The sequence below is a fragment of the Falco rusticolus genome, chromosome 4, assembly GCF_015220075.1.
Source record: "Falco rusticolus isolate bFalRus1 chromosome 4, bFalRus1.pri, whole genome shotgun sequence".
NCBI lineage: Eukaryota > Metazoa > Chordata > Aves > Falconiformes > Falconidae > Falco > Falco rusticolus.
This window is the reverse complement of record NC_051190.1, coordinates 40197849-40219181: the sequence shown is the minus strand read 5'-3', so window position 1 is coordinate 40219181 and position 21333 is coordinate 40197849. Positions and strand designations below refer to the sequence as shown.

Below are 21333 nucleotides of genomic sequence, written 5' to 3'. Positions count from 1 at the left end.
GAGCATCTGAACCTCTTTAGATCTCTTGAAAAAACCTGACCCATTCTATGATAATTTCACCCAAAACCTGAATTATATAATCTACAGTATTTCTAAAGGCAGATAATTACTTACACCTTTTAAAGCAAAAAAGGAAGGCTTCCTATCTCACATAACTGAAAACAATTGAATACAGCTTCCTAGTTGGAATTTGTTACCCTTAAATCAGAAACACACTTTTAAGAGATTTTTACTTTGATAGAAACAATGCTGTAATTACATAGAGTGCAACTTTTATGCATGCTATTTAATATAATATTGTCATAGATTTGCTGCAATACTGGTTCTAAATGTTTTAAACTTAGCTTTTGTACTTTATATTTAGACTGTATAAGATAGAAAATTTGTTACATTTTAATAAACTGTGTCACAGTTCTTCAAAGCGTATTATAGAATGTAACAAATATAAAAGGGCAAAAATCTGTTTTACTGCTGCTCTAAACTAGTCTAATAGTGTCATGAGGAATTTCCTTCAAATTTTGATTGGAAATGAATAGATTAAGCATTTTGCATCTTCAATAGTGAAAAGGAATCAAACGAGAAAACAAAAACAACCCTCTCAGGCTATCCAGAAATGTCTTTTACCACTACAGAAAAGAACGGTGAAGATACTAACTTGCTAAGGTCAACAGAGCCAGTGGTAAAGCCAGAAAACGTGTCCTTGACTAGTCATTACCTACCACAACTGTCATCTCAAAGTTAAAAAGCACAGTTTGACTCACGGTATTACTATGAACCAAAGAAATACAGGTATCTGTTTAGCAGAAGTAAAATAATACAAGCATATGAGGAAAACAGGACAAAGAAAATACAAGCCAGCAATATAATAGAATTACATAAAGCTTTGATTGCAAAGGCAAAAATTTTCAGGAGGTAGCAGCAACTGTGGAAGTATTGTAACTGTGATAATCTAAAGCAAAAAGAGTATCTAATGAGTTTGTGTAATGTGAAATCAGTTAGTGCAGAAAGATTTTACCTCCCCTTGCAAATTTTGTCTTACGTAATTCACTAACCATTTATCCGTCCAGGAAAAGACAACAGGGAAGCAAAGTTTTATGAAATGAACACATCAAATTTGCTGAAACAGATGTTCCCTACTGGATTTCAGAGAATTCACACATGTAAAATAACCTGCTCTGTTCCTTGGTCTTCAACATTTATCAAATCTTGAAAAACAGTAACAGAGATCAGAGCAACTGAAATATTATTTTTATATAAATAGCATAATTTTTAAATCAAAAGAAAAAGTTTGCCACTTGCATAGTATGCCTATTACCATTATTCCAGGGAAGGAGGGGGGAAGGGGGACGGGCAGCAAAGAAAAAAAGAAAAACAAACAACTTTGTTTTGTACATTAATCTGCTGACAAAGCAGGGAAAGGACTGTGAACATCAGACTGCTCTTTCAATACTTCTACTGTATTTTTTAGAAATAACCCCTGATTTTTTAAGAAGTTTTTACACTGCAAGTATGCCCTAGTGAGACATCCCTGTACACTGGGTCTTTTAATATTGCCCTGGGTGTCCCATCTCAGTACCCAAGCAGCTGAGATAAATGGCAGAATCCCTGGATTTTTCAGACCCTGAACAACAAGAAGAAATTTTCAACTGAACTGTACAAAACTGCTATGATTACATACAACATGTCTGGAAAGTACACAGTTTATATATAAAACCATGAAGTCTCCATATCACCCCTCAAACCAAAAGATAATTAAACATAATTATGTAAAAAAAATGGGGGGGGGGGAATTATACATTAATCCTTACTTTAATCCTTACATAAAAATCATCAACAATTTTTAAAGACAACAGAAACATGCATACATATTCAATTTCCAAATATGGATATATATTTAAGCATAAGTGCTCTTACAAGAATAGTCTTCATTAGAGGAAAAGACATTCTGCATCACTGTTGAAGTCAGTTCTGAAATAACTGAATTAGGAAGTTTTGATCAAACTGCCCAGTACCACACATCCAGGTAGCTGTAAAAAGCAATCTATTGCTACAGAGAAAACATTTACCTGGCAATAGATTCAATACAGCATAAAAAAGACAAACTGGAATCAATGAGAAATGAATTGGATTACTGGTTAGAAGCATATTCTTGCATGTGTTCAAGCTACTGGGAAAGTAATGGAGCCAGCAGGTATAAAAAAGGCCCTCCAAATGTCTGCTTACCCTTTCATGATCCAATCACAGCCATCCTGTTAACCAGGTTGGATTACATCCCAGATATTAATTTGGCAAACAAAACAATGGTCTGATTAAGCCTGCCCCCTTCAGATATGCTGAAAACAATCTGCCACTGATAATCTTGCCATGCATATACTCCTGGAAAGCCATCTGATCAATTTATGCTTAGATGACAGTAGAAGTCTAAACTCAAATACAAATGACATACAGCCTTCCCTATTTGTTAATGGCCTGTAAACTCATCCTCTGCTTCCCAAGGAAGTGCTGAAACATTGGCCACGAAGGGAGACAGTTCAAGCAGTTACGGACACCTTTCAACTATAAGTAAATAAGTGCTATACGTATGAAAAGAAGTTGCTGTCTTGGACACAGGCAAAAGCATAGCTTTCTCACTGGCGACAGGAATACTGTTCTGCTGTTGTGATTTGGTTTTGTAACATTTCAGCAACCTGAGCCTTCCCAATAAATTTTCCTTACAATAAAGTTGATAACACACTAGTATTTCGGTGATGCTAAACCATGCGTGCACAGCATCAAGGCTGTCTCTTTTGCTGATGCTGACAGCCCCCCACCCCACAGTGAGCATGTTAGTAGCAGGAAAGAGATGGGGAGAGGACGCAGCTGGCACAGCTGATCTGAACTGGTCAGAGGAATATTCCGTACCATGTAACATCACGCTCAGCAGTAACACTAGGGTAGTGAAAGAAGGCAGGGAGTGGTGTCGATGGTGGTGGTGGTGTGTGTTCCAAGGTTGCCATTCCTCAGAGTGGGGCATCAGTCCGCTTGTGAGAGCCAGCGAGTGACTTCTGCATCACTTGTGTGTTTGGTTTTCTGGTGGGGTTTTTTTCTACTTCATTTAACAAACTGTATTTACCTCAACCCATGAGTTTTCTTCCTTTTGCTTTTCCTATTTTCTCTGCACACCCATTGGGCAGGTGGAAGTGAGCAAGTGGCTGTGGCAGTACTTGGCTGCAGGCCTCAGCCAACCCACCACAATGTATGAAATCCTTCATTCTTACATTCTTTCCCTTCCCCTTTGCCGTGCTCATGCTGTAGGCATAAACAATACCCTGGTTCAGATCACTGTTTTAAGATAGTCTCAACCCCTGGAAACAATCCCCACAGCAAGCCAAATCCCACTCAATACCTGGGTACCAACAGCTGAGGTTCATAGAAAGGAAGAATCACAGACCTCCATCCTCTGGAGCCGAACATTCATGGTTCAAAGACAGACTATCCAGAAGGTTCAGATATCACTGCAGGCAAACTATTCATTAGCCCATATTTATATAGAATCAATACACCTCCTCTTCTCTCATCCAAAATCATGTTGATAACATGGAGTGGCAAGAAAAAGGTACTTACATATTTGAGTGTTTAATACATAATATTCCCAAATATTTCCATAATGTACTTCTTGTTATTAGTTATAAGGAAAACAAATGGAAAAAATGTAATAGGTACCTCAATTCCTAAAAGGATTTCAATTTTCAGTATTAAAATTTGAACTTTCCATAGAGATACATTTTTTGATAAAGAACAATTATTATTTCTCTCTCTCCATTTTATGACTTAGCACAGTAAAGCACTGGCCTGCATCAAGTCATTCACACAAAATTTCAAATAGCGTTTCCAAATTTCATACACGTTCATTTCAGTGAAGAGTATGCTCGACTATGCAACTTAAACAACATAGAGGAGCAGTCTGAAATCAGGCTGTCAGGTATACTGATTTAGAGAAAGCGACTGCAACTTCCTAAATAGCAATATGCTTGTGTGTTTATTTTAACATGAGTTCTACTACAAGGACTCAGAAAAATATATAAAAGAACTTGCATTTTCTTTTTTTTTTTTTTTTTTTTTTTTTTTTTTTCCTGAAGAACCACATAACTTCTAGTCTTCCACCTCACCAATCAGGTTTTTTAAGAATACTTCAGGAAGATGGAACAACTATTTCAAACACGTGTGAGGGCAACAGTGGCATTATTTTCTTGCTGCTAAGAAAATTAAAATGTCGAAATAGAACTTTAAACAGCTAACCAGAGCTAAAGATGTTTTCAGGCAGGGAAAAAAAAAGGTTTAATGCTTTTAGACATACACCTCCTTCTAAAGTGGATGTACTTCCAAGAATTGAGGTTTCTGTTTTGAAAATAAAATGTAGTTCACACAATACATCCCAGATTTACTACCTAGACAGAGTCAAGGAAAGTTATTTATTTTATGGCTCCTCGATACCTATATTTTCTCTTCTAGGAAGCTTTTTGATTTCCTAAAACTTTTTAGAAAGTTATGTATAAGTTGTATGTATTTACAGATTACAACCTGTATATTTGTTTCATAAAGCTTTTTTTGTTTCCTTAAACTTTTTAGAAAGTTTATACAGAAGTTACATATTTATAAATTACAACTTCTATATTTGTTTACTTAAACTTTTGAAGAACTGAAAAAAGACAATTTAGAAAGACTGAACATTTTAGAAAAATGCTGTTCTGCTAAATTTAATCCACTAATACGCAATCTGTGTATCACTTAATATATGAAATGCTGTCCTGCAATTTTAAAGAAAGTAGTAAGAATGCATTGCTTAAAACTTGGGAATAGAAAACTAAATGCAAAATATTTCTGTACCTCGGTTTAATGAAACAACATCTGGAAGATTACTTGTTTAATAAAAAAAAAAACATATCAACAAGCCTGATGCACAACAGAAGTAAGAAAAGTATGTATTTTCCAAATGTTACCATCTGGGAGCTTTATGCAAGAATAAATACTCTTATCGGCTGAATAAATTCTCTGATTCTCTATGAGTGCAGAACACTAAGTGGCTTCCCACAGTGGCCTCATTATATAAAGTTCTCTTAGGAGTTATTCTGCTGTGTATTTCTGCTCCACATCCCAGCAAACATTGACCTACTCTATTTATTGTCATCATGGCTAGATTTCACCTAGCTTAATGAACTGATTACACTTCTCTGCAAACACAGAAAGCACATTTTGAGCAAGAGTAAGTAAAAGACAATAATGACAGCTTGTAACAAAGGTTTAAGTTGAATGCCCCACACTGTAAAACTCAGGCTGATTATTTAAGTATATAAAATCAGAGATAAAAGGGATTCTACACACCTTTTTCCCTTCTCCTCTCCCTTCTCCCGAAATTGACCTTAGCTTTAATTTTTTTACAAGTTTATCCAGGTAAAATGTTAAACAATTAGGTCAAAGTCTGCTAACAACCTGTGAGACAGAGATATCACATTTTAATGGTTTGTTGGGGTTTTTTGTTTGGTTTTTTTTGTTTTTGTTTTTGTTTTAAAAAGAAGTTCCAGATAATTAAAATAGTTGACTAGGAACACATGGCTCAGCTCAAACAGATGAAGTGAAAAGGTGTATTCTTCACTGCTTAAAGTCTATGAGTTTAAATTTCCCCACTCTTGAAATTCCAAACTTTCCTCCATAATGAAAATTCAACATGAGACATACAAAGGACTCAAAATGGCTACTGGTTGTAGGCAAAGCTCCACTCAACTTCTATGCTGGGAAGCATTTGTCTACAAAAATATCCCTAGCTCCTAGCAAGAAGTCAATTATAAGTTCACGTTATAGACTTTACCGTATTGCAAGGCAAACTCTCACTGCTTCTGTGACAAGATGACCGCATGAGGTGGCGGACAGCTCCAAATGCACAGTCATACGAGCACGTGTACAAGGGAGAAAGAAATAGCCTAAAGTTGCCTTTAGCCTCTGCTAGCTGCTGCTGACATACCGACTCTTTAAACTGCTTTTTAGCATATAATTTCTAGTTAATTTGCATGAAATGTATGTGTTTATTACTTTAGATAAAGGTCTCTTTAATGTCCAGCTGTTTTTTGTTAATGTGCCTTTGAATTCTTACCAAACGGTAAAAACATAAAAAACATTGAATAAAAAGGGGGGAAGAACATTTTAAAAACAAAACAATTAGAAGCATAGAGGCTTTGATACCCTTCATTATTAGAGACCCCAGCCACTTCTGTACTTACTTGTCTGGATGTGTAATTCAACTTCATCTATAAAAACAAACGACCTACCTTTAGTCCCCAGATCACAATCTGTAAACTTCGTGTGATACCCAGTATCTCAGCACAAGCCCTTTAAAACCTGATGTGCTGTTTTATCTAATTATTTTTGGTTTATTTCCTTGGACTTTCACACACCACAGTCCCTTGGGGCATGAGGTGGCGCGGGGCAGGAGGCGCCTGACTGGCTGAGGGGGCAGGCGGGAGCTGCTGCCGGCCGGCTCTGTTCCCGCCACCACCACCAGCTGCTAAAGCAGGCGACTGGCTCAGCCCTGCCATGAAATGTCCTCCCGGCACTGAGGCACAGCACACCCCCACACAGGCCACCCCACCGCCACGCTGCCCCTTGCCCCACCAGAGGAACCAGAATGGACCCACCTCCCAGTTTGTGTTGGCAGCAGTAGGCTAAATGAAAGAAAAGTCCCTGACATAAGACGGTGTTGCCCTACAAAGGGAGATAATTTTGTTCACCTCAGTATAAGACTTTCCTCCTCCTTCAGTGCTTTTTAGACCAGGTCCAACAGAAACCCTGAAAAACCTCAGAGGCTTCCCAGGCTTATGCAGGAACATGCTGCCACAGCCTGGGAATTTTACTGTAGGCACTCCTGGGAACCATGAGAGACAAAGCGAACCAGGCACTTAGGAACCCAGTGTTACCCAGCCCCTCCGGCTGCTAGGGTTAGCGAGCGTAACTGACGGTGAGCACAGAAGTATCTGTAAATAAGGTGATTTGTCTGTACATACTGATAACTCTAAGCTTCTTGATAAGGTCTCCCCCATCTTTCTTTACAAAGTCTCCCCCGTGCTTATTAAAAAACGAGAAAAAAGGGAAGGAAATGTCAACTGAAAATTCATTTCCCTCTAAAGCAACAACCCCCATTAAACACTTTGGCATATATACAATATAAAATTACACACTAAGATACAGTTAATATATTGAAATCCATGTCACTTGGCCTTGGTATCTGGTACATTGCAAAGAATCTGGTATGTCAGATTAGTAACTGAAAATTATGTAGATAATAAATTGCTAAGATCAACTATACCTTACTGATGCACTAGAGTTTGGGCTACATACAGCTTACACTACAGGAAACTGACCCCCTTTAAAAAAATAGTTCATTACATTGTAGAAAAAGTAGCACTGCCCCATTGCTGCAAAGTTTATTCATTCACAAACACAGAGAAGATCCAAGACATGTTCCCATTCACAGTATCTGAATATTAACAGATCTGTGGGGGATTGCCTTTTCTGTCTAACTTCAAAAGCCAATTCTCCTCTACGTTTTTATCTCCATTGAAAACTCAATGGTCAGATGTAGTCAAAAGTTCAGCAAAGCTTTAGCCTCTCATGAATTATATTTCAGTTAATTTTGACAGATAATTCTCCCTCTCGACTTACTTTTTTTTTCCTCTGAATCTGATTAATTTTACATTTAGCCAAAGAGTTTCTTTATTCTGTCTTCCTTGTCTTCAGGTGAAATACAAATCATTGTATGCAATGCAGGTACAGTACATATTAATCTATTCCAAGTTCACTTGTGCATATATTTACTTCAGTAAACATTTTTTTTTATTTATATAAAAGTATTAAATATTTCAGATTGCTATTTCTAGCTCAGTGAGCTTTGCAGGAGTTATTAGCAAGAAGTTGCCATATACCAAATGCAATTTATTTCAAAGCAGAGGAAGTTCAAAAAGAATTGTGATTGCTTTCCAGTTTTTAAAATCACATAATACAAACATCAGTTCCTAATGTAATAGTAGATAAATGCATGTTTTAACACCAAAGCATTAAATAAAAAGGCTAGAAAGAGAATCAGCTGAAAAGTATGACTACTAGTCAGAGGAAATGTTAAAAATTAGCACTATTTTTTTTTAAAAAAAAGTGTGTTGGGGTTTTTTTACATAGAGAATAATAAAGCACATCATGCTCATGGATCCTTTTTAGACACCTGTAAATTGTATTTAGACTGGAATCAGATTGCAACCAATGTTATTTTGATGATTACTTAAACTCCAGCCTACCTCAATAAAAAGCTGACTTCTCAAAGGTACCCAACTACTAAACCTGCTCACTGCCAAGTCACTCTTACCAGCAGGTTTGTCTGAAATGAAACTGAAATTACCAGAATATAGCTACCACATAAAATACATTTTCCTATTCTGTATTTTGCATATGCTGTAACTAGATTTTGCCATTTAGTTGACTGATGCCCTCAATAAAATTTGTTTACAACACAGACTAATCTGTAACAGGGTTTACAGCTACAGGAGTGGAAACGAAGGACTTCATCAGTATTAAAGGACTCTGGAAAAGAGATGGTGTACCTTTCATATGTTTCTTTCTTCATTCTTTGACACCTTCTCCCAAGAGTTTTAATACGGAAAAGTTGTCCTTAAAAGTAAAAAGTAAATTGTCTCTTCAAGAACTAATTTGCTACACAGTCAGAGAATTAAAAGTTCAAGTTTTGCCCAAATATCCTCAAATAAAGATTTGAAAAAATCTTTTTAATAAAATAGATATAATTTATAAGCAATAGCAATCATGTTTATACATAGTAGTACAGGGACAGAAAATGCAATGGTTAAAGATGGAACACATTGGCAAAAAGACACAATGTACCTTTTTTAGCAATCTGCCTTAACAGGTATTCTGTTCTAGCGTAATAAATATACTATCCGTGTCCCTTATGTGTATTCAGCATGTGTAAAAGTCATGCAGCTCAACACATTGACACTTCAGTGGGAGGTCAAATTATTGTTTTGGCACTTCTGTCATGCCTGTCATTTCAATTCCACTTTATCAAATTACAGATTGCTAGACAGAGTTGGATTAAGGGGAAAGACAGACACACACACAGAGAGGAGCAATTGTCATCACTTCAGTTGTGAAATTCCATAATTGCATGTCAGCAACAGAAAGAACAAGAGAGCAGTAACAGGACTGACATTATGATCATTCAAATACTATGAAACTTTTCAACAAGACTTTGCACAGTGTCAAGCTACATGTCAGGAAATTAACTTGATTTCTGAGTATTTCCTCAGATTTGCCAAATATTTATTAGGCTGACTAATGCTGTGTGTTAAGTTCTAGGGCAAATTTCAGCTAGTTATTTTTCCATAAGTAGTGATTTTACTTGACTGGAACAAATTAAGACAAAGAAAAAGAAAAATCATTTGATTAAAAATATCACTAAAAGTCACATGAATAAAAATAAATTATACCTAAACAACTTAGATAATGGGTTTGATTCAACTTTTGGAGTTTTAGGGTACCTGGAGTGCAACAGAACTTGATTTAAAAGCATTGTGGAGGAGTTAGCCATGGATTTCAAGTAACTTTTCTGGTAATAAACGAGCAACAAAAAAACCCAACAACTCAACCCCCCACACCTTAGATAATTTTACCCTTTTGTGGAAGGTGTACTGGGGAAGCTCTGTTTCCCCAGCTCTATACTGGGGAAGACTCAAGAAGCATTGTGTAAATCTGACTTACATGAGCTGAGATGTCAGTGGAAACCTCTGGTGTATTGTGACAGATGGATACTATTCTTGGAACAGCTCGTTATTCTCACTTCTGGGTTACACCCTTGTTTCTGAATCCTCTATATTGCATGAGGTGCTGTCATACAATGGTTCGATACTACTCCTCACTATTTGTACAACAGGTAAAGAGGCAGAAGAAATAGGAATCATATGTTCACTCTAGTAGGCACCAGAAGGTTCATTAATGTTCAAAACTTCCTTAGATTCCTCTGAATCTATATCCAAACATAATTTAGTCACTTCTTTACCAATCTGTTGGAATCTTCCCTCATTAATAATAATAAAAAAATAATAAAAAATATTCTTTTAATGTGAGGAAAGACACATCTCATAACTCTGCAAAACAATGCAGATTGCATGATTCCTTCACAAGGGAATAAAAATGCCACTTACTCATATTCATTGACAGAAAGCTCCTAAACAGCAGAAAAAAGAATTACAATTAAAGGAAACAGTATATAAATATATCCACGCCTTAGATGCCAGTAGTTGAGTCACTCCCTCCATGATGCTTCTTACTAGTTCTTCACTGTTTGATACCTGTATTCATTCCCTCCCACAGTAAACTGAAGAACATTACAGAAATGGGATAAATTTTCTTGTTACCAATGAGACAATTTTTTCACTTAAACTGTCTTGGAAAACATTTTCACATGATCACTGTAACTTTAAAGAAAACCTGCAAGAAGCCATAGAATAGGCAAAGCAAAATATATTTCTAAAGGTGTTTCTATTTCTCCTCATTTTCTCTCAGACTCACTTTGTAGTCTTGCCTCTCTTCCCTTTGCATTTCTCTTTACCCATATGTAACTTGAGCGATATAAATGTAAGTACTCTCCTCATAGATGTTTTTAATTTGTTTGTAAAGTACTTTGAGATCTTCTGACAGAAGGTATTAAAAAAAAAATTATAAAATATTTTCCACAGCAGGCATAGAAAAGGAAAGGCATTACTGCCTACACCATATCCCACAGAAGGTAATAGGGAGTTATGAAACATTATATCACTACAGGGAAATTTTCTAACTTACTGACCTATCGTGTTATTGGCCTAATGCATAACCATAAAGTCTATTGCTCTCATAAAGCCTCTGCACTCTGAGCTCAAAAGTGGTAAATCTTAAAGTCAAGATGCATCTCAAAAGTGTTCTTTCCATGAGCTACTTTTCTTCTCAAGAACAGGAAACGAAGCAAGAGTGACCTTGAGCCACCAAGCTAATAACACTTAGCTGCTAGTTAACGGTCGGTATTATGTTGCCTGCAAGGAATACTGAAGAGAATGTCATTGCACATTACAGCAAAAGTGAGTCTATTACTAAAAAAAGTAAGCTGATTTAAAACAAAAGTGAAGAAGCCAAAGCTGAAGAACAAAACATGCCTAGCATAGTAAAAACTAGCGGAAACAAAATTATTCAGCACAGAAAGGTTATCCTAAGTAAACGTTCCATTCAGGTAGGTGAGGGGAGGTGGGAGGTGGGGCAAGAAGGGCAAGACAACTTCATATCAGAGTTTCACAGCGTTGCCGTGAATAAATTTGATGATATGACAAAGGCAACTGCAGAGTAAAACAAAGTATTCCCTTTGTATTCTGTTCAGACCTCAAAGGCAGAGCAGAGCAGGGCGAAATCTTATTTCCAGTTTCATTTGGTTTGTATTTTTGAAGATTCCTGTTCTATGCAAGTCCCATATGAATGTATGAAAAAAGATAATTGTTCAGACGAAGTAAAAGATGTGAACTGCAATTAATAAAAGACAAAGATTTATTAGGGGTGTTTTTTTCAGGTAACAGGAACTGATGAAGCTGGTGTAACAGCAATGGAAAAAAAGAAAGGCTTTACATATCAGCAGTCTTTTTTGAGTGGAGACTAAGACTAAAGTTTGGTTATATGAAATGGAAGAGAAGATTGTAAAGGAATCCACATGGTCTCACTCGTGGCAAAAAGGCCAATACCCTTAGCAATTCCCTTCAGCCAAGACCATTTAGTCTGCTCCCAAATCATACTTATATGAAAAAAAACATGGGTAGAAGAAACAAACCTACAACAAATGGTCACTACCCTCACAAGAGCAAAACTTCATGCTGGAAAACATCACAGGCTTTGCAAATTATGGCTCAAATTCCAAAACATCATATGGCTAGCTTCAGAAATCAATGTATGTTTATAAAAATCAGACTTTACACGTTTTTAACAGGTTTCTTTCTGTGAAAATTTAAGGGTCACATTTCTACATATGTTTATTTGAAAAACAAAGTCAAGACATTTCTATGAGCACTGGATTCATTAACATCAAACGTTGTGATGTTCAGACTGAAAGTATGAGATCAAAACAAGAAAGGGCTGGCCGTGACACAGAAAAGAATACCAATTAAGTAGTAAATGAGTCGTACATACAGTTATGGGTCCACTGCTGGCAACAGTAAATGCAATTTAGTAACGCAGAATATTACAGACCAATTAGAGCCAACTGTTGATTACTTGTCACCTGTTACTCTCAAATCTTGAGAGGTTCTATCCTTGCAGAAAATTTAAGTAGAATCTTACATAAAAGGGTCGGTTGAAATAACAATGGAATGAGAGACAGATGTTAGTGATAAAGTGGTTAGGATAAATAAATGCTATTTTGTCATTTATAGAATAACATATTTCAAAATAATAATTAGTTATTAAATTTGAGTTTGCCTTCAGGCTATGCTTTAGCCACGGTTACATGAATTTCTAGTTCAGAAGTTAAGAGATTATGAAACTTCAGGAAAAAAAGACTGCAAGAAAAGGCACCTTGCAGTTACATATTTTGTTAAGTGGGAAAATTTTCCATTAATTACTAATGATATAGTTCATTAGCAGTATATTTCATTATGGAAGTGCAAATTATTAGATACTAATGATGCATGTCATAATTGCAGTAGTTTGTCTTGATTTCAACCTAATGAAATAAAAATATTTATTTACAATGTTTCAGATCTATGAATTACATTAAGTTGCTAATTAATGCTTTCAATAAACATGAAATAATGCATTATTATTAAGGGAGAATGATGTCTGGTGTTTTGATGATCACTGCATAGGTCATTGTAATTTATATTCCTGGACTCTAAAGTAAATCTGCCACTTAAGCTCAGTGGAAGTTTCATTTTTGAGACGAAACACAAGGAAAAGATGAAATGTATCAAGAATTTACTACATTTCTGTTCTTCCAAAGTGCTACAGCAAATTAACAAAACGAAGAAGATAAATTTAGGGGTTTTCTGGACAATTCTTTATGTTAATTTGACCTTCTGCATTTGAAAGCTAGAGCACTAAACAGATTATCATTGTTGTTGGATAAAAAGTTTACTTCTAGCAAGTCATAAACCAAGCCACAACCCCAAACCTAGCAAACCTCATGTCTATTGTTACTACTGCAGTGATTAGTGAGGCAAGGTCACAGAAGAGCCCATAAACCTGAAGACATGTGTCTGAATGCATCAGTAGTTACTGCATGGAAATTCATAGCACTCAGCACTGCAATGTTGATAACCTCCAGCTCTCCAACCTTAATGATACATTAAGAGACTCTCCAGGTTTCACAGTAAGTTTGGAAACCCTGTGACTGTCACCTCACCTTCATGCCACTGCTTGTAAGAGCAAGAAGGGAGCGAGGGAAGTGAGCAAAAGAGGCCGGCAAAGTAATAACACATAGGAGAACATATGAACTTCTTGCGCTTTCAACTTCACTTCCCTTGCTCTGTCCTAGGTCCTGGATTGTCTCAGAAATCTAAGTCATATTCTGCATGGGATGAGGTACCCCTTTCTGGGGTCAGACAGCTGGGTTAGCCTTCATAGCCCCAGGCACTGAAGAAAGATAGCTCCTTAGGAAACCACTCAAACGCAGAGCAATCACTGAGGCCAAGAAAAAGCTTCAGATTTACAGCTGCTGTAATTTATGCTGAAATAGAAATCATCCTATCGTAAAACAATGGGGAAAAAAACCCCAAACCAAACAAATACAGTTTACTGGCAACAGGCTGGAACATCTGCTAGATAAAGAGAAAGCGATAATAATAAAAGGGGAAAAAATAAAAAACAACACATACATTAATTAGGCTGCAGTCCAAAGCTTATCAGGCTCTTGACAACTTTTCCCATTAATCAAGCAATAAGAACAACCTTTTGGTTACTCAGTTTTAGTAGCTGCTACCCACACCAAAAAAGTCAGATCTCAATGTTTAGAAATAAGGTCCTAGACTGCATTTTAGCATATTTTAAAACAACATGTACCTAAATTTAAACAGCTAGCCAGTTTCATTAAAGCTAATGCTCAGAATCTGAAGCGTAAATAGCCTGAGTTTCACAGTAATGAGTACCAGCTGATGTTAAGAGATTTTAAATTACATATCATGTGCTCAACACTTTCAGAAACTCAATTACTACTTCACATGGGGATACACTACACAGATTTAGTAATGCAGAACTGGATGCTAGCTCCAAATTTTAAAATGTCAGTAGAAATCTATATAAAAAAAATAAACCACAAAACCGGCTCACTCTTTAGTGAGAAAATACTCAAAAACTCGATTAATATTTACTCCTAAAATTAATAAATTTAATAATGTAATAAATTAACAAAAAATAAATTTTTCAATTTAATATACTTCTACATGAAGCATTTGTTTCCTGGTTACTTTTGAGCTTCAACATATTAACCAGGTTCATTTTGATTCAGCTCACTACGTGTCTGCAAAATGCTTGAGAAAATAATAGAAGGAATTACACAAGAAACAACAAGGCATAATTTGACACTTGCTGAAACTTAATGCAGCCTAGAAGGGGAAGCAGAAAGCAGGAGATTTTGGAAATTCTACAAAAATCCTAAAATAGACATTATTAACATAAGGAAATAGGATTTATGGAAGGCATAAAGTCAGTAACAGAGAAAAGCAGAAAAGCCAGAATACTGCCATTTGTTAAAATGTTTTTAAAATCAACAGCAACAGAACCCCTAAAACTCCCATAGAACTGAAAACTCATTAGGAGTGTAATTAGTAAGGACAATTCTTTAAATTTAATGCATAGGAAAATGGTTATGTTTCACCTCTCAAAACAATAGAGCAAAGTTACTGTTCCTATTGACAAAAATAGTTCTCGCTAACGTAAAGCACTGTTAAACACATCATTACAGTATTTTTGAGCCTTGTGATAAAGCCAACACACTTTTTAAATTCCAAAAAAGTTCCACTATATTTCCTTACTGTCCTTGTAGTTGTCCTACAATAAGCCAGTTCTATTACACTGATACACAGAGAAAAACATGCACTGTTGACTTCATTTGAATGCAAGAAACTCAACCTGCCTTAGTATAGAGGAATTCCAACAACTGGAGTAGTAACAGCTGCTTGGTATCTAAAATACAGCATACTTTCTCTTCTAGTTACATTCACAGATTAGTATCTTAATTAAATTCTTATTATGTTTCTGTATAGCTCAAAATAATCCACTCACTTCATTCCTGAAAACACTGAAAATCATTGAAATTCCAAAGAACCTGTATCACATACCTCAACAAAGCAAATGAAATGCACTTTCCTGAGGTAACTTCATCAGCATTTAGTATCAGACTTGTACGACATTATTTCATAAATTTTGAGCTATCATGACCAATTAAAGTGCTTTTGGTATAATGCTGTTTAACAAAACCTCATTTTTTATAGCAAAAAGAACTCAACTGCTATTTTGCAAAAAAGGAGGAGCTTATGAATGATCATAGGAAGATGCAGTAGTCAAAAGTGGTTAAAAGACAAAGTACCAAACAAATCAGCTAAAAAGCTATTGGACAGTTGAATAATAAAACATTGGTGTCACACATTTTAGCACAGACACACTAATGCTAAATTAAGCATAAATACCTACTGTTTCAAAACATAAATTGAGTATATGATAGTGTTAGGAGGCAGCTTTCTACATTGCTCATTTTAGAGTGGAAATTGATAGTACTTCAATGTAAGAATTCCCTCCAAAAATGTAACTTTACTCAAGTATATTCAAACATACACGCCATAATGTAGTTAAAAAAAAAAAGCTAACAAGGTGAAGAACATATACTTTATACTTGTTCACAGAAAATAAAACTGGAAAGAAGATAATTTTTTTTTAAACATCAACTATTTATAAGTACAAAAAAAAATCAGTATCAGAGATACTGCTTATAAAGCAAGAAAAATCAGTTCTTATCTTGCTACTTTACAAATACTTAACACTGCAAGCCAACGTTACCATGAAAGACATGACTCAATATATTTGTTATTAATCGAAATTAAGAACAGGAAGTGCAATTGCCTTTTAAACTGTTCATAGTTTAATGAAATGAGCATTTCCTTCTGAACAAGCAGCTCTTCACATTTCTAGCAGAAGTATACTCAATAGTTAGACTATTTTGTCCACTCTGAAGTTAAAGTAAGTTAGAAAATTTTGTTAGAAAAGTGTAATAGAAAAACATTTATAAAGCCCAAAAGCCTGCACTTACGGAGTTGCCTGACAAATTACATTAAAACAATGCACTTACGTTTCTGTCCTCAGTTTCTAGACAGGAACTGCACTCTGCTTTAGTATCCTGAAAAGACAAACGGAGAAGACTTTGTCACCCAAGCATATTGATCAGGGTTGTGGGAATAACTCTGGATGAAGAAAGGGCTTCTAAGTCTGAAAAGTGGGGGTTTCAATCTATTACACTTCACTGAAATGTTGGTTCTGTAAAATATATTTAAATGTACAATGTTTAGTATTATGGCTTTGAGTAAGGTTTATTAAGCTTTATGACAAGCATAAAATTAAAGACAAGATTGAAACATCACAAAACCAAAACCTATTTCAATATAGCATAGCCAGTTTGTAAGACAAAAATATGATCTCTGCTTTACAGTTCATGTTTGCTTTTTCTACTTGCATCTTGAAGAACCGATAACTGCTTGTTCACTCTTTTTTTCCTTTTTACTTTAAATTAGTGATGGTAGATTTAAAAATACAAAGGTTCACTTAAAAGGAAACAACTGCTCTAACTTATGCCTGTTGTCAAGAGTGCTAAGCAGGACTTGGTATGTTGAAGATATTTTCATCTGAATCTTAATGCAACATGCAAGAGTAATCAATTATTTATTTACTACAAACACATACATGTATGTGTGTGTATATATACACACATGTATACACACACACGTTTATTTTGGACTTCTGTTTTCTTCAGGAGTCAAACCAACTTAAACCTAATAACACTTTAATTCTTAAGGTATTTTGGCTGTCATTGAACCTTTGGATTTTTGCCAGCAGACCTTAAGGCATGATGAGAAAATCATTATCATAAAATCTATAATCTGAAAAACATTTATTTCTTCATATTATCCCTCTTTACAACAAGTAGCTATTGGAAACTGAGTAAGCCAAATATAGCTCAAGTCATTAAGCCATAGACAAGTAACCTATTATGACTGCCTTTGTTCTCAACTTCACTGTTCTAGTGAGGGTATTCTTGCAAACCAATTTTGCTTACATACTGAACTTTAGATATTTGTATTGGAAAAAAATGACATACAGATAAGGAACACTTTTTTGTGAAAAGTAAGTCCTTTCTCAACCTCTCACTGAAGCCAGAACTACTCTCACCAGTGTTTAGATTATTGTCTAGAGTTGCTTGCTACAGAAATCTCAAACTACAAATTTAAGGCTGATAGGTAACAGCAGCTCCTAGTAAAGAAGTCTTAATAAATAAATTACGTTTCTTCAACACCATGCCTATTCATCTTAAATGAAGGACTGGAATTATTTCAGTGCCAAAGACTTCTTACCTAAGCCATATACCCATAAAAGATTTTTTTTAAAAAATAAACCATTCAATTTAGTAAGATGAATGGAGGCTACCTGAAAAAAAAAAAAAAACAACCAAAAAAAAACCAACCCCACAACTTTCATTCACAGCAAGATATAGTAGAAATGTGTTTGTTAGGCATTTTAAGCTCTCTCTTAAGCAGCATATTTCCAACAAGAATCTTTGTTATTCTAGTTAGATTCATATATGAATTAGTTCCTCAAATACTCTTTCTATTCAAAGTACTTTTCATGGGGAACCAGACTGTACTTTGTGGTGTGTAACACTCAAAACTTGTCTTCCAAGTGTGACTTACTGGCAGCGAGCCAGTCTCTCGCCATGTCTCTCCTCCCATTTGGTGGATAAGGAAATAGTATCTCTGCCTGCACACTGACTTCCTGAGCCTTTTTGTATATTTACCTTAAGGGTTTTGGTTTTAAAAAGCTTTCTGCCTCAGAGGAATGAATTCAAACTTCATTAGCACCAGTGCTCCTCACCTGCTAGCTATGCTCTAAGTGACCTTTTGGAAAAAATAGAATGTTCTTTACCATACTTATTAGTTAATAAAAAATGAATCATATCTTTTCACATTACCAAGGACAAGCATGGCTCTATCTCACATACTGACCTAAATTAACTGAATGCAGAATAAAGTAGCTCCTATCAGGTTCTAGTCATAGCTATTACAAGCTTTCAGTATGATGAATATACCTTGTTCAAGCCCCAACAGCACTCCGATCCCTTCTGCTGTCTATAGAAGATTTTAGTTTGCTGTTTTGCCACTGTCATTTCCCATTAAAAGCAATGTATAAGAAACTTAAGTTCATAAGTATTCATTACTTAATGTGAATTAAAAATGCAGTGTTACCTGGATAAAACAAAAGCTATCTCCCTCCTAGTACAGTTCATCTTACATGCTTGTCTACAACCAGTAGGGCAAAAGGTACAAACCAAGCATGCAGCCAAGCTGAAAACAGTTGAGGCCAACCCAGCAAAGATTCTTAATGCTGCAATCAGGAATTAAAGAGATAATGTACCTGGAAGTTACCTGATAGCAGCCATAAGGAAAAGATACAGGCTGAAAAGCAAATGATGTAATTTCTACCCTGTATTTTATCCCTAAACATTAGATAATTATTTCATCTCATACTGTTTGGTTCTCTATCTAAAGATAGGGAAAGTGAATCTTGCAAATTAAACATTGCACCATTAGCAATGAAAACTATATATGTATGGTTTCAATATTACTGGATATTGACACCAGCAAGAGAAAGTGGTATTGGGTTATTTTTTAAATTTCAGAGAGACCTGAAATCAGACTTCTGTACAAGGACAAGAACAAATAAATTCAGGGACCACTGTTATATTATTGTTTCTGGTATTCCAAATATTAAGTTCAAATTATTACCTAAATTTATATATTATATATATATAAAATTTGCTTTTGGTACATTGTCAGATAAAAACCTGGACTGTAACAACCATTTACATGTAATACCATACAAAGCCTGACTTCCAGAACAAGATTTTTCTTTAGCAATGGGTCAAATCCTCACAAATGCATGTACTCCATAATAAAGCATAACTAAGGCCACTGACAGGTTACCTAGAGAAGGACTAAAGTAGAATTCAAGAATCCTCAGTCCAAAGGGGTTAAAGCGGTTGGAAGGAGGTAAAAATATAAACGCTAAAAATTTGTGCTGTAAGTAAAGAGGAAATAATAGGAGACAATCACTGAGTCTCTTCTAAAAGCAGTAATTTGTAAATTTATTAGCTGCATAAAAAAATCGTATTTTGCAAAAGGTTCACATTTAAAAACAATAGTAAGAGTTCATCACTTCTGCAGAAATAATTACAGGAATTGCTTGTTGTTCATCTGGTGCCCCTAGAAAGTCTATCATGCGGTCTTTTTGGCAGAAAAGCAGTCAACTACTTCGTTACCAATTGAACTCAGACAGATTTCATCTTTGAGTGACAAGAGTATTTCATGTCAGGGACCTGCATGCCTATCTTAAACTTTAATTGACCAAGAAAAGCAAACCATTTTTTCTGAAACAATTAGTGTTATAAATCTTTAAACCAGTGAAGTTACTGGCTTAATCAAATGCATATTTAAATTCAAAATCTGAGTATACATCATCTACATCCTAGATATACCTCTTTTAAAGAAAAAATGTACACAGAAACTAAGCTTTAACAAATTCATCAAAATGATTCATCTTTCAATCTCAGAGCAAGAAGGGAAGAAATCAGAATGTTCCTCTCTGGGAGACATCTGTGCTACTTTTTGTAAATGCAAAATGACAAAGTACTGTCATTTTAGTATGTGTATTGCACATTTCCCAACTGTATGAATTGAGATTAAGAAATTACATTGTTGTAAAGCAACTATAAAATCCTATAGGTTTGAACAATACATCAGGCAGCTTCTTTAATGTTGTTACATGACAAAAAAGAAGTTAAAAACTCGCAAAATCTGTTCCTCCTGAAGAAATATTATTTTAGACAAATTATATCATGATAGACCGCTTCATAGGATGTTTCATGGGACTGATGAGAAGAATGAATTATAGACATAACCTGCCACTAAGGTAGAAAACCCTCTCATCCATTTCAGTTTAAAACCAACATAGTTTCTTTTTTTTCCTCTAGCTGTCACTGCATCACGGCCAATAACATTATATTATTATAAACATATTAAGAACTCTACTTTTATGTGGCAGCACAAACCAAAATTGCCTTTTTTGTCTGCTACGCTGGGTAGCAGCAACAAGGACACAAAGCAATGTTTTATGCAGGACATCAGATGCAACATAGGACAAACACAAATTTTAAGAGTTGAACAAAGCGCCATAAGGGACAGTGCCACATGTATTAAAGACTAGAACTACATTAACTGAGATGGTGAAACTATGCTCACCTCTTGTGTTTGCAGGCTTACAGTTCTAAAAGGTAGCTTTCAAACACTCCTGCTGAAATTTAGTCACCTTAGAAATTACAACACAGTGACTATGCAACTGGTACAAACTTATGGTTGTATGAGTACTATGGCTTGCCAATTAGAAAAGTGAGACCAAGAGGTACAATTTTTCTAGTGCAAGTTTGCAGACAACTAATGATTTAGATAACTCGACATAAAGTTCTACTACCAGCAAATAGTATAGAACACATCAGATACGACACCGGTTTTACTCCTGAGAAGGCTCCCCTTCCTCATCCCAATTTGTTCTGTTTAATCATTCATATCTTTCATGTATTTTGAAGTTTATTCTGCTAGGCCCTTAGGAAACATCTATCACCTTCATCCAATATTAGCATTATACATATGTTACTGAATAGAAGTAAAAGAAAATATCTAGAAAGTAAAAGCAATCTTTGGTCATAGCATGATGTTGCATGACATTTTGGGTTTAGGATTTAGTAGAAACCTTCACACACTTTGTTTTACACAGCTTCTGTAATTCTACATTTAACTTGACTTCTCTGTAATTCTACATTTAACTTGACTTCTTATATTGCAAATAGAGATAATTAAATCAATATCCTCAAGTAGCCAGCCATTAGTCATGGTAACATAGCTAACACTTGTACATGGCCATGTACTTTTTCATACATTTTTCAGTCTGTTATCTCCCTGCTACCCAAAACCTGTTTCC

The 21333-nt window shown here is 35.3% G+C and overlaps 1 protein-coding gene across 22 annotated transcripts in view; it reads right to left on the bottom strand.

The window, feature by feature from the left end:
- The window catches only part of RBFOX1 (RNA binding fox-1 homolog 1), a 955581-nt gene that overhangs the window by 621952 nt on the left and 312296 nt on the right, over positions 1 to 21333 (bottom strand). For 21 of the 22 annotated variants that reach the window (XM_037386459.1, XM_037386456.1, XM_037386452.1 and 18 more), the window contains one exon: positions 16382 to 16429. In XM_037386459.1, the coding sequence (XP_037242356.1) occupies positions 16382 to 16429 (48 nt within the window). Of the gene's footprint in view, positions 1 to 16381; positions 16435 to 21333 lie in introns of those variants that run through there. The other variant, XM_037386457.1, reaches the window with a different exon arrangement.